This window comes from Prionailurus bengalensis, chromosome C1, assembly GCF_016509475.1.
Source record: "Prionailurus bengalensis isolate Pbe53 chromosome C1, Fcat_Pben_1.1_paternal_pri, whole genome shotgun sequence".
In the NCBI taxonomy this organism is placed as follows: domain Eukaryota; kingdom Metazoa; phylum Chordata; class Mammalia; order Carnivora; family Felidae; genus Prionailurus; species Prionailurus bengalensis.
This window is the reverse complement of record NC_057345.1, coordinates 101,307,951-101,323,742: the sequence shown is the minus strand read 5'-3', so window position 1 is coordinate 101,323,742 and position 15,792 is coordinate 101,307,951. Positions and strand designations below refer to the sequence as shown.

General features: G+C 41.7%; 2 protein-coding genes across 4 annotated transcripts in view; one reads left to right on the top strand and one right to left on the bottom strand.

Moving 5' to 3' along the window:
• WDR3 (WD repeat domain 3) overlaps positions 1-13,287 on the bottom strand; it is a 31,586-nt gene extending 18,299 nt beyond the window's left edge. The window contains exons 1-10 of one of the 3 annotated variants that reach the window (XM_043575961.1): positions 13,221-13,287; positions 10,535-10,736; positions 9,380-9,589; positions 6,256-6,374; positions 4,070-4,148; positions 3,110-3,205; positions 2,063-2,176; positions 1,755-1,856; positions 1,213-1,310; positions 243-350 (exon numbers count right to left, since the gene is read on the bottom strand). In XM_043575961.1, coding sequence (XP_043431896.1) covers positions 243-350; positions 1,213-1,310; positions 1,755-1,856; positions 2,063-2,176; positions 3,110-3,205; positions 4,070-4,148; positions 6,256-6,374; positions 9,380-9,589; positions 10,535-10,705 — 1,097 coding nt within the window. In that variant the 5' untranslated portion in view covers positions 10,706-10,736; positions 13,221-13,287. Of the gene's footprint in view, positions 1-242; positions 351-1,212; positions 1,311-1,754; positions 1,857-2,062; positions 2,177-3,109; positions 3,206-4,069; positions 4,149-6,255; positions 6,375-9,379; positions 9,590-10,534; positions 10,737-12,609 lie in introns of all 3 variants that reach the window. The other 2 variants (XM_043575960.1, XM_043575959.1) reach the window with 2 other exon arrangements.
• Positions 13,288-13,342: 55 nt separating this feature from the next.
• GDAP2 (ganglioside induced differentiation associated protein 2) overlaps positions 13,343-15,792 on the top strand; it is a 59,897-nt gene continuing 57,447 nt past the window's right edge. The window contains exon 1 of the mRNA XM_043575962.1: positions 13,343-13,550. The gene's annotated coding sequence lies outside the window, so the exon portion shown is untranslated. The remainder of the gene's footprint in view (positions 13,551-15,792) is intronic.

Sequence of the window (15,792 nt, the reverse complement as noted above, 5' to 3'; positions counted from 1 at the left end):
TAAATAGCAGCAGGAAAGAAGACTAAACAAATAGGTTATTTAATAAGGTTATTCTAATAAAACAAATATGAGATGATGAATAATTGGCCCATGGTGAGGGCAGGTATCCCATGACCACTGTCTCCAAATATATAATTCCTCTAGGCTGCTTACAAATAGCATGAAAAAGCTAATACAACTTTGTAGCACAATATTTCTATAATGCTGCTGTCAAGTACTTCAGATCCTTTATTTTTACTCACTTGATTTTGGCAGAAGTTTTGATATTAGTCACCCGTTGGATTTCATCTTGCAGAGTCATTTCAACATTGACTTCAAGGTCTTCCTCCTCCCCTTTGGAAGAATTTAATCTAGAGAGGGGGGAAAAAGACTATCATGCTACTACTTTTCTATAAGAATCTTTGCAATTACTTGAGTCAAGTTCTGTGTGATCCTGGGGGTCACTTAACCACAGGATTACCGTGAGAATTAGACAACACAGTGTATGCAGAAGTGCTTTGTAAACTAGTGTCATAAATACAAAGTTTTATTCCATTTAACAGGTACCCTCAATAAATGGATTCTGAAGGCAACGGCCCATAAAATTTCCTGGGCCAAGTCTTCGTAATTCAAACTATCCCAATGATATGTTTCTAGTAAACTTTCTTCACTTCAGAACTTTTTACAAGATCCACTAACCTGTACCTATCAATCTAACAATGTCAAATAAACCAGAGGTCTCAAAAAATTTGCCAAGTCAGGTGTCTTTTCCTTTGAGCCTTGCTAAATTTCAACCATTGAGGAAACAGTTACTGTGGTTATTATAACAACCTATTCCAAGGTTATTTTGCCCCCAAATGTCATTGCTACAGTCTTTCTCCTCATGACCTCCACTGTTAGCATTATGCAACCCAGCTTCGTTCTGTACGGGCTGCTGTCACTGAAGACACCTGCCAGCCTGAGAACAAAATCATTTACAAGCTATTTTTACGAAATCTGTACAGCTTTTGTAGTTCTGTATGGCTCTGAGTTTAAGACTCAGGAATGTACTATGAAGTTGTACCGTGGAGCAGAAATTTAAAATCTGGACTATCAGTGCTACACAAAATCTTCTCCAGCTTTTAACAGTAATCGCTAGCAGGGTAATCACTTCCTTAAAGAAGTTTTTCTATCAGGGCTATGTGGCCCACCCAAGATATTTTATTAGTAGTACATATTTTTTAAAAAACTAACTTTGCTTTCTTTCTAGCTTTTTTCATCTTCTTATCCATTTTCTTCTGAACTTCCGCTTTGGAAAGGATGCAGAACACTTCCAGCACAGAATCGGTTCCCTAGAAAGGTGAAAGTTGACGTGAGTCCAGGAAAGGCAATTCGTAATGTAGCTTTTTCTCACTAAGACCTAAACAAGAATGTTCCTTCAGGACTTACTGGTTGTATTAGCTGGGACAACTCCCTCTCTCTGGGATTGTTGGCTCGTGTGTAAAGTGGGAATACTGCTTCCTATCACAGCATTGCTCTCAAGACCAAAGAGGAAGTTAATGCCATTAAACTGCTTAGAAAGCACACACTAATGCTTGCTAACGATAAGTACCATCACAGTAACTATGACTGTGTTATGCTAATAGAAGCTAGGGATCCTAAGTCTACACAGCAGCACATACAGAACTGTTAACACGACTGGGGGAAACGCAGTCTCTGCACTGGATGTGAAACAAGCACGGTCTCTGAGAGGGAACAGCCCATCCCTATTGTTTTCTCTGACGACTGGTACTCACGTGGCAAGCTAGAATCCTGCCCGTCCTGTCTACGGCAAGGTTCACGACTCTGTCCCTGCCCTCCCGCATGATGGAACCAGCTTTTCTGCACGTAAGGATGCGCTACGGAAGAAGCAAAGGAGAAGGTGAAGGTTAAATGCAAGTTCTGTCAAACCTCTGAAAAGATACGATTCTAAGAAATGCGGGTGACAAAGGTATTTCCTGAAATGATGAGAACTGCAAATTTTTAAATTAAAAAATCTCCAATTCTCATTGTTCCCACGACTCAATTCAAATGAAGCTTAGAAACAAAAAGAAAAAAGAATTACGTCCTCAGGAGTTTCATCTCTCTCCGGGGTACCATCCCGAGGCTCAGGTGTATCCTGTATCCCAGGGGGAGACCCTCTGCTTTTCTTGGGCTCTGGTTCTTCTAGGTCATCCATCTGTTTTATAAAAATGGGAAAATAAAAGCTGAAATAATGTGTCCCAGCCCTAATGACTTAGAAACCTATCCTCATGGCCACTGGTAACTTCCATTTAGGGTTCTCTTTGATCAAAACTCTTCAACGGTAGGACGCTTACTAGAGTATTTTAAAAACTGACTATAGCAAATGCAAACAAAAGTGTTCACTATCCTATCTCCAATAACTTTCTGAAATATACGGACTATAGCTAATAAGTTATTAACTTAATCTAAAATTAAAAAAAAAAAAAACGGTGACTGACTCTTCATTAACTTTAAAACCTTCTTAGGTGAAAGAGCTACCACCATATTGTGGAGGAAAGATTCAAGTCTGGAATCGAGAACGACAGAGGCAATAATACCTACAGAGGTTATATGTTCTCCTTTAAAGAAGCAAAGATACAGCCTAGACTACTGCAGTAGAACCCACCAGAACAGCTACTGAACACAACACTCCACACCTAACTCCAGCTAAATCTGAGGTCCATAAACTTTTTTCCACACAAAATCTTTAGGGATCTGAGAAAGTAACAGATCTTCTCAGAGTATATTTTTATAAACACATGGAAATTTTACACAGATTTTTGTCCAAGGGGAAAGGGCCACACATATTCTTAAGTCCACCCACGGACACCCAAAGGTCCAGGAATTTTGGGCTAAGAGTTCCACAAAGTAAAAGATTAGCATTACCAGAAGGTGTAACTTAAAATTATCTTTCTTCAAGCTCAAATGAATGAGGGCAATGGCACTAATAATGAAGAAAAAAAATCTCTGTTTAGGAGTTGGAAGTTATCAGTGATAGAATTCCTTCTAGTACAATGAGAAGAACTCAATGATTACATCTGATTCTAAATTCGATGAGCCCATGACACTGCTAAAACACAGCACTGCCCATAATCAGAAAAGCAATTACCTCCTGTAGGTAGGCTATGTCCCACGCCCTCAGCTCACTGTCGGAAGACCCAGTGATGAGTCGCTTTTCTTCTGACACGAGAACCAACCCCCACACCTACAGGGTATAAAAAGATCAAGGATTTTTAAGACATTCCAGGATATATGATGTGGCATTCCAAAAGTCTAAGTATACTATCTGTAGCGAAATCCCTTTGGAATTTACAAAGTTAATATTAAGGTAATCTTTTCAAAATACTGAAAGAAATTCTCACCTTTGGAAAGAAAAAGTGGTCTGTGGTAGAACAGAAGTTTCTCTGTAATTTCCTACCCTTAAATTTACATAATGGCTGTTCAGCACAAATCGATCTAACTAGAATCCACTCAAAGGACGATTTTAAGTCTGGTACTTCTTTGTTTCAGCAGTGCCTTGCAAATAAAAAGTACCCCCATTGATGTCTACTGTATAATTTTCAGCCTCAAACATCTAAGAACAATATTGTTGCGAGTCAACAAAGAATCTAATTTGCTTTTCATCATCAATTCCAGGTATGTTTTTGAAAGCCTGGTAAGAACAAAACATGGAGGAGGATACAACGATCTAAAATACTCCCTGCTCTTCACTGAAAATACATACGTTCAGGTGACTCTTAAAATGGCCATGTTTGCTGTTTACGTGTCACCGGACCAGGCACTGTACAGTGTCATTAAACCCCCCTACGATCATAAAGGTAGACACATTACTTAGAAGCAATGAAACTCCTATTCGTGGGTTAAAAACCTATCCAAGGCCAATCTTTACTAAATCCCGAAGCAGCTGTATCTGCTCCCACGGCCGGCACTTCCTCCACCGCACCAACCTCTCTGTCTCTCGGGACAGCATGCAAGGATTACTGGGAGCAGTAAAAACAAAGCAGGGGAGAACACCATCTTTTCTTTCTGCCTCGCCATTCTTTCCCTGGGCCCGTGACCCTACATGTACCTCGGTTCGGTGGCCAACCATTGTTTTAAAGCAGTGCTGGGTGTCAAGGTCCCACCATTTCACCAGGGTATCTTTCCCACTAAAAAAAGAAACGAGAAAATTTTTATGAGGAAAAATCAGTAAACAGGACATCAAGGACTCATTTGTTGCCTTCAAAAAAATACACACAGCAACATGTCTAATGCTACTACTCCTCCTTTTTTTTTTTTTTTAATTTTTTTTTAATGTTTATTTATTTTTGAGACAGAGGGAGACAGAGCATGAACAGGGGAGGGTCAGAGAGAGGGAGACACAGAATCCGAAGCAGGCTTCAGGCTCTGAGCTATTAGCACAGAGCCTGACGTGGGGCATGAACCCACGGACCATGAGATCATGACCTGAGCCAAGGTTGGATGCTCAACCCACTGAGCCACCCAGGTGCCCCTACTCCTCCTTTTTTTGAGGAAAAAATCTAACTCCATGTGGCTATTAGGTACAAAATACCACGTTGCACCTGCGAGCACAAAAATAACCTTGAATTCAGAGTCATGAGGCACATATCACCTGTGTGATGGACCTGTGGCCCATCATTTCGAGCATGGCAGCATCAACCTTTTCCTTCTGTCAGCTGTCTGACACAGAAATACCTCGGATCTCTTCTGCTCCCCCATCTCCTGCTTCCAGCTGGTCTCTATGCCGCCCCTCTGTGAGGCCTTCACTCCTTCGAATTCATTTCTGTACACAAGCCTGATTTTCAGTTCTACTGCCTGAATTACTTTCATAGCTTTTCATCTGATCTCTTTGTCCGTTCCCGTTCCTTCATTACATCCAATAAACTACTATCAGATAATCACAACTTTTTAAACTTACACTAGCTCCAGGTTCTCTATAGAATCAAAATCAAATTCTTCAGCACCATTTTCAAAACCTCTCGTTAATTGGCTTCTGAGTTTCCCTACCAATGAGCTCTACTCCTCCTGCCTCAAACACCTCTTCCCTGCTTCTTCACTAATATAAATCCAATATAATTCTCCTTCATGACCAAACTGGAAAAAAACCAAAAGACAAAAAACCCAATTTATGAAGTCTTTCGTATACAATCCCACCTCACTGTGTTATTTCCTTTTTTTTTTTTTTTTTAACAATTGACCCCTGTACAATGAGGGGGTTAGGGGGCACCGGCTCCCTCACCCCAGTGGAGTCAAAAATCAACATACAACTTTGACTCCCCCAAAACACTACTCACATACAGTCTACTGTTGCCCAATAACATAAACAGCTGCTTAACGCTTACGTTGTATGTAATATGCATTCTCACAACAAAGCTAGAGAAAAGAAAATGTTAAGAAATCATAAGAGAAAACACATTTACAGTACTCTATTTATTGGAAACAACACACGGATAAGTGGACCGGCCCAATTCAAATCTGTTGTTCAAGGGTCAACTGTTCACTGAGCTATAAAGGGTACAATTCTAGTGGAACCTTAGTCGTTCTCTCATAGAACTTGTGTTATCTAACAAGACACACCAACGTGCCATCCCACAGGAACTAACCCACCAACGGTATGCCATTCAGTGCTCCTTCACAACTGCTTCTGAGTCATTACTAAAGTTCTTCTAGTTACTGCTGGCAAACCTTAGGATCCCAAACTTCCCTGGGTGGCCATTCCTCAGGACCAATAATTATTATAGAAGGTTGAGCCATACGAAATGGCGGATATCATGTTTGACCTACACAAACGGAAATTTCAAATGGCTCAACCTAAGAGACGTTCAGAAGGGTTACGTATAGAGCACGTCTGTTCTCAAAAGGCAGGCAGGAATTCAAGCACTTGGTATTTACACCAGCCCACTGCTCCACATTCTGCTTTCCTGACTTTCTAGGGATCCAGAAAGCAGACACCTCAGTCTATGAAAGGCATGTCAAAGTTTAAGGAACACGGAAAAACTAATGCCAGGGGATAACAATAACAAATCAGAAAAGATACTTTTAAAAATGCTAGACACAACTCTGGATAGCTTCTATGATACCACTGGGGAAAAGAGGGAAGGACAGAGGAATGCAGAGGGCAAAGGAGGAAGCGAGCACATGAGCCTGAGGAGAGTGCAGAGAAATGAGGAAGGAATGAGGCACATTTCCTCTTTGAAACCCTCTCTGATGCATTCACATAGGAAAGAACTGGAAACGAAACTGTTATTTCTTTACCTAGTAACTAGTAGATTCTTTTCTCGTAGAAACAATGCTTGTGTAACGGCGTCCTTGTGCCCCTTCAGACGGTAGAGGCCACTTTCATTGATCACATCCCATACGATAGTATCTGTGTCCTAAAGGGATCAGATAGTACAGAAGAATTTTCTTTACCACAGTGCCTTGAGAAACAATAGGATGTAGTATTTTTACTGCAAAGGTGATATAACAGAAAACCGTAGAAAATCTGGAAACACATACAAAAAAGTACAGAGGGAATAAACACCAGTTAATTCCACCACCCAGATGTAACCACTGTTGCAGGTATGCTGTTTTATAATGTTCCAATCCAACATCCAGGTTATTTTTAGAAAATGTTATTTTCTAAATTTAGGATCATGTTATTGGTAACATTTTGTAACCCCCCCCAACTTTTTTCACTTAAAATATTTCCATTTTTCCACATCCCTCCAGACTGTTCTCGTTTTCAATGATCATATAATAATCAATCCTAAGGATATACCATAACCCATTTAAAATATTTTGTTTTAACCACTTAGGTAGTTCCCAAATTTCTATCATAAATATGTGGAAATGAACATTCTTGCACAGAAATCTTTGTATATACCTCAGATCAGAATACTAAAAAGGGAAATTCTTGGGTTAAAAGGTATTATTTTTCAAGTTTGCAATTCATCGCGACAAGGCGATCTCTTTAACTTGCACCAATCTGTAGGTCCACCAGGGATACGAATGACAAGGCCAGTTTTCCCATCTCTTTGGCTCTGGATATTATTAGCTTCTCAAAAACCACTGCCAACTTCAGAAGTTAAAAATGCTGTCTCAGTATTTATTGGATTTGCATTTCTGAATACTCACAAGAAATTCTGCACATGCTCTACAGTGATTGCTGGCCGTTTGTACCTCTCTTGAACTGCTAGGTCACGTCTTTCATCCTCCTTAGGGTCTCACCTTTGGCTCGTTTGTAAAGTTATTATGAGATGAACGCTATTAATCCTTCCTACACTGAAAATATTAAATACGTCCCCTTTTTCAATGTCTTTTAACTTTTTTTCCAGTTTCATTGAGAAATAACAATCATTCATCACTGGATAAACTTGAGGTGCATGTACACCATGACAAGAACAGGTTCAGGTAACACCCATCTTCTCGTACAAATACAACAAAAAGCAAAGAAGATAAAAGGAAAAAAAATTTCTCCCTGTGACAACTCAGGATTTACTCTCAATAAGTTTCCTTTTTTTTTTTAATGTAAAAACGCTTTAAATCTAAATATTCAAATCTATTGATCTTTTCCTTTGTAATTTCTTTCTTTACTGACATGCTTAAAGTCCCTTTCTACCTTAGTAGCAGATACTTACTTCTAGTGTATCTTCTAGTGTACTTAAAATATCACTCTTTACTATTTAAGTTTCTAATCTGTGACTCATTTTGCATATGGCATAAAGTAAAGCTTTAATTCAAAACTTCCCCCTACATACTGAGCCAATTGCCTATACTATTTCGTGAGTAATTCATCATTTTTATACACACCAGAAACATTATCTTTAAAATATACTAATTAGAAACATGAGAGTGGATTGGAGTCTGGGATTCCCATTTGGTTGCAATAATCTACCTATTTTTGCATTGATGCCAGATTAACACATTTTAAATTATATCTTCATAATGCATTTAGTATCTGAAACCTCCTAAAAAAATCTAACTCTGAAAAAAAACAAACCTGAAGACCTGTTTTATTATTCAACTTTCCCAAATTTCTGGTGTTTTTGATTCATTTGTTTTCCATTCATGCTTTAAATAATTTGGTCATGTTCTCAAAAAACAACAAAAACTTGTGAGATATTTATTTAAATTGTTTTATCTATATAAGTGAACTGGAAAAAAGCATCTTTGTCTTCCCATTCAACATGGTTTGTATCTCTATTCAAGTCTTCTGTTACATTCTTCAGTATGGTTTCATAGTATTTTTCTGTTATTTAACCTACTGTTGTAAACGCAATCTTTTTTTTTAAATTTTTTTTTTAACATTCATTTTTGAAAGGCAGAGAGAGACAGAGCACGAATGGGGGAGGGGCAGAGAGAGAGGGAGACACAGAAACAGAAGCAGGCTCCAGGCTCTGAGCTGTCAGCACAGAGCCCGATGCGGGGCTTGAACTCACGGACCGCGAGATCACGACCTGAGCCGAAGTCCGCCGCTTAACCGACTGAGCCACCCAGGAGCCCCTGTCAATGCAATCTTTTATATTGCAACTTCTAAACTGATGACTGTGGACTTTATTGGACTTAATGGCAAAGAATGACCACTGTGTCTCTCCTTGACCCATCTGTTTTTCCTCTCGTGTACTGTTTTGTTTTTTTTTTAATTTGTTTTTCAACGTTTTTATTTATTTTTGGGACAGAGAGAGACAGAGCATGAACGGGGGAGGGGCAGAAAGAGAGGGAGACACAGAATCGGAAACAGGCTCCAGGCTCTGAGCCATCAGCCCAGAGCCTGACGCGGGGCTCGAACTCACAGACCGCGAGATCGTGACCTGGCTGAAGTCGGATGCCTAACCGACTGCGCCACCCGGGCGCCCTCGTGTACTGTTTTAAGTAGCACTTCCACAATGATGTTATATAATAGTTATCTGGGGCACCCTCATCTTGCTCCTATATTTAACAGGCTTTTGGGGCGCCTGGGTGTCTTAGTCGGTTAAGCATCCGACTTTGGCTCAGGTCATGATCTCACGGTTTATGAGTTCCAGCCCCGCGTCGGGCTCTGTGCTGACAGCTCAGAGCCTGGAGCCTACTTCGAATTCTGTGTCTCTCTCTCTCTCTCTCTCTCGCTGCCCCTCCCCCATTCACACTCTGTCCTGTCTCTCTCTCTCAAAAATAAACATTAAAAAGATTAAAAACAACACCAACAACACCAACAGGCTTTTATCAGAGAACGTGATAGGAAATAAAATGAACCACCCAATTCATATTCATCCTTCTCCCTTTATTTCCACCATCTATACTGTTATGTACACCAAGAACCCACTGTTTCACCCATCAGTTTTTGTGAACAACCAGCTTCAACATAAGCCTTATAGTCCTTTACTAAATCAAAATCTGGGCACCTGATTCAAAGTCTCACCTTGGACCCAGAAGCCAGTCTGCCTCCTAGCTGATCATACTTCAGGGAAGTGATGGCTGCCTTGTGTCCATTGAAGGTCACATTTCCTTCCCCACTCAGGAGACTGAAGATTCGGATAGACCCATCCTCATAACCAACAGCTAAGTGCAGCCCATCTGGGGAGGGACACAAGCAAGTGACTTCTTGTTTAAGTCCCTGAAGGATGAGGATCTGCAATTGTAAGAATCATAAACGATGTACAGGAGTCAAACACGTCATCAAAGGAAAAGTGTGGGAATAATCAGGGACAATAAAATTAAGAGCGTCAATAATTCCAGATCACTCTTATGAATGATAATAAAATTCGACAATTCATCTCAAGTTCTTTAATAGAGGAATTATTATTTGTGCTGGGCAATGAAACACTCAAGAAAGGGTAAAATTATATTCTCCAAAGCCCTACATTAGCATAATAATGTGCAAAAGTTTCCCAAGTGATAAATTACTAAATCCTTATCCTATGTTAACACCAAATGACTTTCCATATAGGGTTATTAAAACATCCTCACTTTAACTGAGCCCCATCTTAAAGAAGTCAATCTGTGTGCCACTAGAGTGCTGTATGGTTTATCCCCAAGAAACTCTGGGTGGCAACAAGCATCAAAGTATTAACCTCTTGGGAGTCACATAGTAAGTGGACAAGATCAAAACGCCTCAACTTGGTTTGGCAGAAGTGGTAGGTTTAGGGAACTCAGTCACAAAGCATCAAAACCTAGTTTAACAACCTTGGGCCTCATCTGTAGAAATGAGAAAAAGACTCGATCAACATAGCTGAGTAATATTCCTTTTAAATGGCTAATATTTTATAACTGGTTGCGAGGCCAAGTAGAAGAACTTGAAAAATAAAGAACTGGCAGAGAAAACCAAACATGTCAGGAATAATGATGACTACTTAACCTGGAAATACTACAAACAGATACCTAAGAGGTAAACTGCTGTTTGGTGTGGTTTTCAGAATTTAGTGCAGAAGAACACAATAGAACCTGTTACTTGCTACCTAGGCCCAAAGAAAGACTTGTCTTCCAGGGGCACACACATAGAAAAATCTCCCACTTCTGCCTCCCCACCCTCAAATACGTATAAATCAGTTATCAACCTCATTGATTTCTGGCTTACCTTCTCTCCTTTCCTTAAGTCCCAGATGAACACATGTTCGCAGGCTGGTACGGCCACATAGCGTCCTTTTTCACCACGAAGCGTCACAAAGACAATATTACCTTTTTGGCTGCCAATAAGGCCAAAGACTGCACTGGCAACATAGCGGAGATACTGCTTCGTGAGCCCCATGTCGTAATGTCTGGTTCCACAAGTGAGGCAGCTGTGCACGCAAACAAAGAAAACTCAGTTCCTTGGGTGTCTGGGTTCTGTGAGGCCAGCAAACACCAACTGTTTATCATGCGGTTAAAGCATGTAACTTGTGGCTTCTTCGCTTTTATTTACTCTGAATAAATCATTCACATAATACCTGGACATCTTCATTTTTTTATGTGCTGTTGACTCACGTGTAAGCCCTCATTCCTCAAGTTTCAAATTGGTCATCTCGTCGTGCCCACCTCACAAATAACCGACATATGGCCTCAAGGCAGCTCAACAATTCACTTCTGTTCATTCAACCGCCATCAAAGTTTTTACACTGAGATGGACAGAGTCTGAATATATTTACAGTAAACAATTACTATAATCCTACTATCTGGAGAAGTGCTATTTTAGATACTAGATACTAGAGATATGATGTTGAGTAAAAGAAAATCCTTAACTTCATGGCACATTATCCTCTAGCATAGTGGTTCTCAAACTCAGGTACATATCCAAATCACTAGAGGTCTCATGAAAACAGATTGCTGAGAGCCACATTCACATTACCTCCCAGGGCCGATTTCTGTTTTTGTTTTTAATTTTTTAATGTTTATTTATTTTTGAGAGACAAAGACACAGAGAGAGCAGGGGACGGACAGAGGGAAACACAGAATCCAAAGCAGGCTCCAGGCTCTGAGCTGTCAGCAGAGAGCCCAACGTGGGGCTCGAACCCATGAACTGTGAGACCATGTCCCGAGCCAAAGTTGGACGCCCAACTGACTGAGCCACCCAGGTGCCCCTGAAACACTGGTTATTGACAAAAGATACAAGTGAAGAAGATAAGCCAAGCTTCTCTGGTCTTGATACAAAGTGAAAAGTGTCCCAAACACCTATGCATCTTAAAAAATACAACACCAAACAGAAACTACACCCTTTTTCTGGGAGCTGCGTTTTGTTGCTGGTTTCTACATTTGGTTTAACTCTACAGAAACTATTTCTGATTACACTCTCCTTCAGCCTACCTTAACAGAAAAATAATCAATGCCAGCTCTCTTTAATATTTTCTTTTAGTAATCACTTAGCGGCCTCATTTTTCCTCACCTAAGAACAAAAGCCAGTTAAAAATCAAGAAAAGATTAACAATGTGATAATGCTGTTAGCCCATGCCATTTGATCAATTCTTCCCCAATTCCTCTTATTTCTCCAGCCCCTTAACTAGAATTGGTCCTCTTGGTAGTCTTTGGCCATCTACCAATTCTTTCCACAGTATTTTCCTTGGAGACTTCATATAGGATGCCTGGGCCCAGGGACACCTACATCTCTATTCCTGTCCATATATGTGAATACAAATAACAGAGTTCCAAAAACTTATGAAATATTCCCATTCAAAGACCTTGCAGCATCTCCTTGAACATATGTAAAACCAAACCTACCTTGCTTCCTGAACCCCTCATTTGTTCCTTTTTCTAAGACACACAACCCTCCCAGCCATTCAGGCTCAAAACCTTGTAGCAACCTTTGGCTCATTAATAAAAAAATATTATTAGAGCAGCCAAGACTTAAAGGGCACTTATAAATAGAGATGTATTAAATGAATACACCTGAGTAAACATGTGGTTGTTTAATGACAAATAGCAATTGAGTGAATTAAAAGGGTTAATACACGTAAGGCATTTAGAAAAGCATCTAAAGTATTGTAAATATACCTATAAAAAATTCTTCACAATAAACCTTCAAAGTCGGTACTATTCTTACCCCCATTTTACAGACAAGGAAACTAAGCAAAGGGATGTAAGATACTTTCTGTTCTAGCTCTTTGCCACTGGGTTCCTATCAGGTTAGTTGGTTTCCTTCCTTGTCCTGCCACCTTGTTTTCTTCACGTTGTTCCTCTCACCTAGAAAAACGTGCATTGTCCATGACCTATTTTTTTTAACCGGTGTTATTCTCCGAGGCCCACTTCCTCCGAGGCTAGACCAATCCTCGCAGCCTTTTCAATTGCCTCCGTATTCAAACTACCTTCCATACAACTTGGCACTGGTCATTTGTGTCTCACGTGCACAGATCTCGACGCCTTTTAGAGAGAGGTCATGACCTAACCTTCCCCCGCACCCCTACCATCCCTGTTTCCAGGTATAGCCGCAGATCCCCAAAATACGTTGCTGCTATGATGCACTGAAGGGCTGGGACGTTGCGACAGACTTGTCAGACGTCCCTAACCCAAGTCTTCAGTCAGGACAGAGTGAGGGGGCTCCGCACACGGATCATGCTGCCAGAGCATCCTCTGGAGAGCCGCTGGACTCGCGGCACCTCTACTACCGCAGGCGCCAGCCCCGGGCGATTGCAGGTGGCCTCCGGGGACGTCGGTAGGTTCGCAGTCGCTCAGGGTCCCCTCCACCCTAGCAACCGGCCGCAAACGCCCCCGCCTCATCTGGGGCTGGTGCCCCGAAAGCCTCAGCCAGGACCGCGAGAAACGGGGTTGGAACGCCTGGCCCCCACCTTACCCACCTGGGCCTCCACGAGGATCCGGGCCGCTTGGACCCGCCCACAGTACCCGCCCCTTCCGGGTCCGCTCCGCGACCCACTTCCGCCCGGCATTCCTTTTGCCTTCGAGGAGGAAATGACGTACGTGTGGGCTGTGGTTGGTGAGGGCCGGCCGGTAGCGGAAGCCGTGTTCGCCACTCAAAGCTCTTCCAGCTGGTCACTCCAGCCTCCTGGGACTTTGCCTCACCTGATCGCCGAGCTCCTGGCCGGGGGTGTCTGGGGATGCCGCTCGGCCGCTTTCTGCGAGGAGCTTAACCCGCCCCGCTGCCGCCCGGATGGGACCGCCGGAGTGCGGTGAGAGGCGGGACCTAGACCCGGGCCAGGGGGGAAAGCGGGGCGGAGTGGGCGGGGGGCGCGGCTGGAGGCGCTCGGACTCGGCCCCGGCTGGGGGTGCGGACGGAGAGGGTTAGTGCTGTCCGCCCTGTGGGAGAATGAGCCTGCCACTTCTTCCCCAGCTGTTGGTCGGGCTCTTCTGGCCCGCAGCACTGTCGGGGACGACTTATCGACAAGAAGACAGGGTAGGCAGACCTGGGTACCAGGACCAGTGGTGCTGCAGTCACTGGGGAGGCACGCGCCCTGGATGCAGGTGAGATAGGGCGGCTGGGACCCCTGCAGGTTACAGCCCCACGGTCAAGTGTATGTTGCCGCGCGTGTGGACGGGGCGTTCCACAAACCGAGAGCAGGTCGAGTCAGGGCTGGATAGGCGCCGAGCCCAGGATGCTGAGTTGTCTGGATCCCCACAGTCCCTGGAGTGACATTGGTCTGGCTTTGTGTTTCCGCTCCCTGGCCGCTTGAGGGGGAAGTGACCAGTGCTGACTCCTCCTTGCGTGGTAATCGAGGTTTAGGTACTCTGTCACCAAGTGGAAATTAGGCTTTCTGTCTTGCAGCTCTGTCCGCTTCTATTCTTGGGCTGCACAGAAATGTTCAGAAATGAGTTCTGATGTGTGTAGTTGTGGAAAATTAAAGCTAACAAAAAGCTCTACGATGGAAATAAGCCTTTGCCTTTGCTTATTTAACAAGATGTCTGCAGTCAACCTAGAAATGAGACATTTATCTAAATTATCTGATTATCTTCAGACGTTTCTGGAGTTGTTAACACATATGCAGCTGGTCTTCCATATTCAAGAAAATTGCAATAGTAGCGATTGAGACTACAGATAGATGTAGCACTGTAGGTGTTTTGAAACAAGATTTCCGTGGCTTGGATGAATGAGAAAGGAGGAAATTGTGGCAACAAACTATTATTTCAGTAAATGTTATGGGGAAGGGAGCATTTAGGTGGGTGTGTATAGTTAAAATCTCCTATAGGTGATATGCATTATATAATTAGAAAAAATGTGTGCTTCAGTAGAAAACTGCATAATCTAGATTCTATCTAGAAAGCTATTCCAAGAAAGCTATTTTACAACTCTGTGAACTCTAGATAACTAATGTCAATACTGTATAATTTTTGTCTATAGACATGTAGATTTTGTCCTCTTAAAGATTCAGTGGAAGTTGCCTTCCTGTACGTTCATTTCAATATTCCTGATCAATATGTTCAATTTTGGAATTCCCTTCAATCTACCACCTGCCTGGTTTGCTTTTGAGTTAAATAAAATGTTGGATACCTACTCATTTTTATATTTGAATGAGTCATGATTTTACTTAAAATTTCTCTTAATATTATGAAATATGCGGAGGGACAATCACAAATGGAAAAATAATTTTAATAAAAGTTGGGGTAAGAGCAGCTGTGATTGAGTGCCAAGATAATGCATTTTATAAAAGTCCCAATTCATACAGTATTTAAAGAGAATAACCCTAATTTCTCATTTAAGTTTCACATTGTCCAATTTGTATTAATTGTATTAATACTAATAATTAAAACTTAGTAAAGTATTTTTAAAAATTTTTTAATGTTCATTTATTTTTGAGAGAGAGAGACCCAGAGTGTAAGTGGGCAAGACCAGAGAGAGGGAGAGACACCCAGAGTGTAAGTGGGCAAGACCAGAGAGAGGGAGGGAGATGCAGAAACTGAAGCAGCCTCCAGGCTCCCAGCTGTGAGTACAGACACGAATGTGGGGCTCGAACTCACAAACCATTATATCATGACCTGAGCCAAGTCTGACGCTTAACCGACTGAGTCTTCCAGGCGCCCCTAGTTAAATGAAGTTCTTTTAATATGAAGGTGGTACTATGAACTCACCATTGGAGCATGTGCTTTCGGTGGTTTTGAATAATGTTAAATTTGACCTGGGCCATTGATACCACTTAGAAATATTTGTTAAACTGTATTTATTGTTGACATATCTTTATTGCCTTGGTTTGTTGTTCCACCTAAGTAACTTAAAAATAAAGTTATTTCTATTTGCATAGAATAATTCGTAAATATGATAGATTTGGTGTTGGGATGGAGGTACTCCAGGTGAATATCTAATGTGCCCTGAAGTTTTAAATACCGAAATACAAGGCATAAGGAAGGGTAAATCTGTAATTTGTTTTGCTGTGTTTGCACAGTGAAAAGAGAGCTGGTGATTAATGGAGGTCAAAAGCA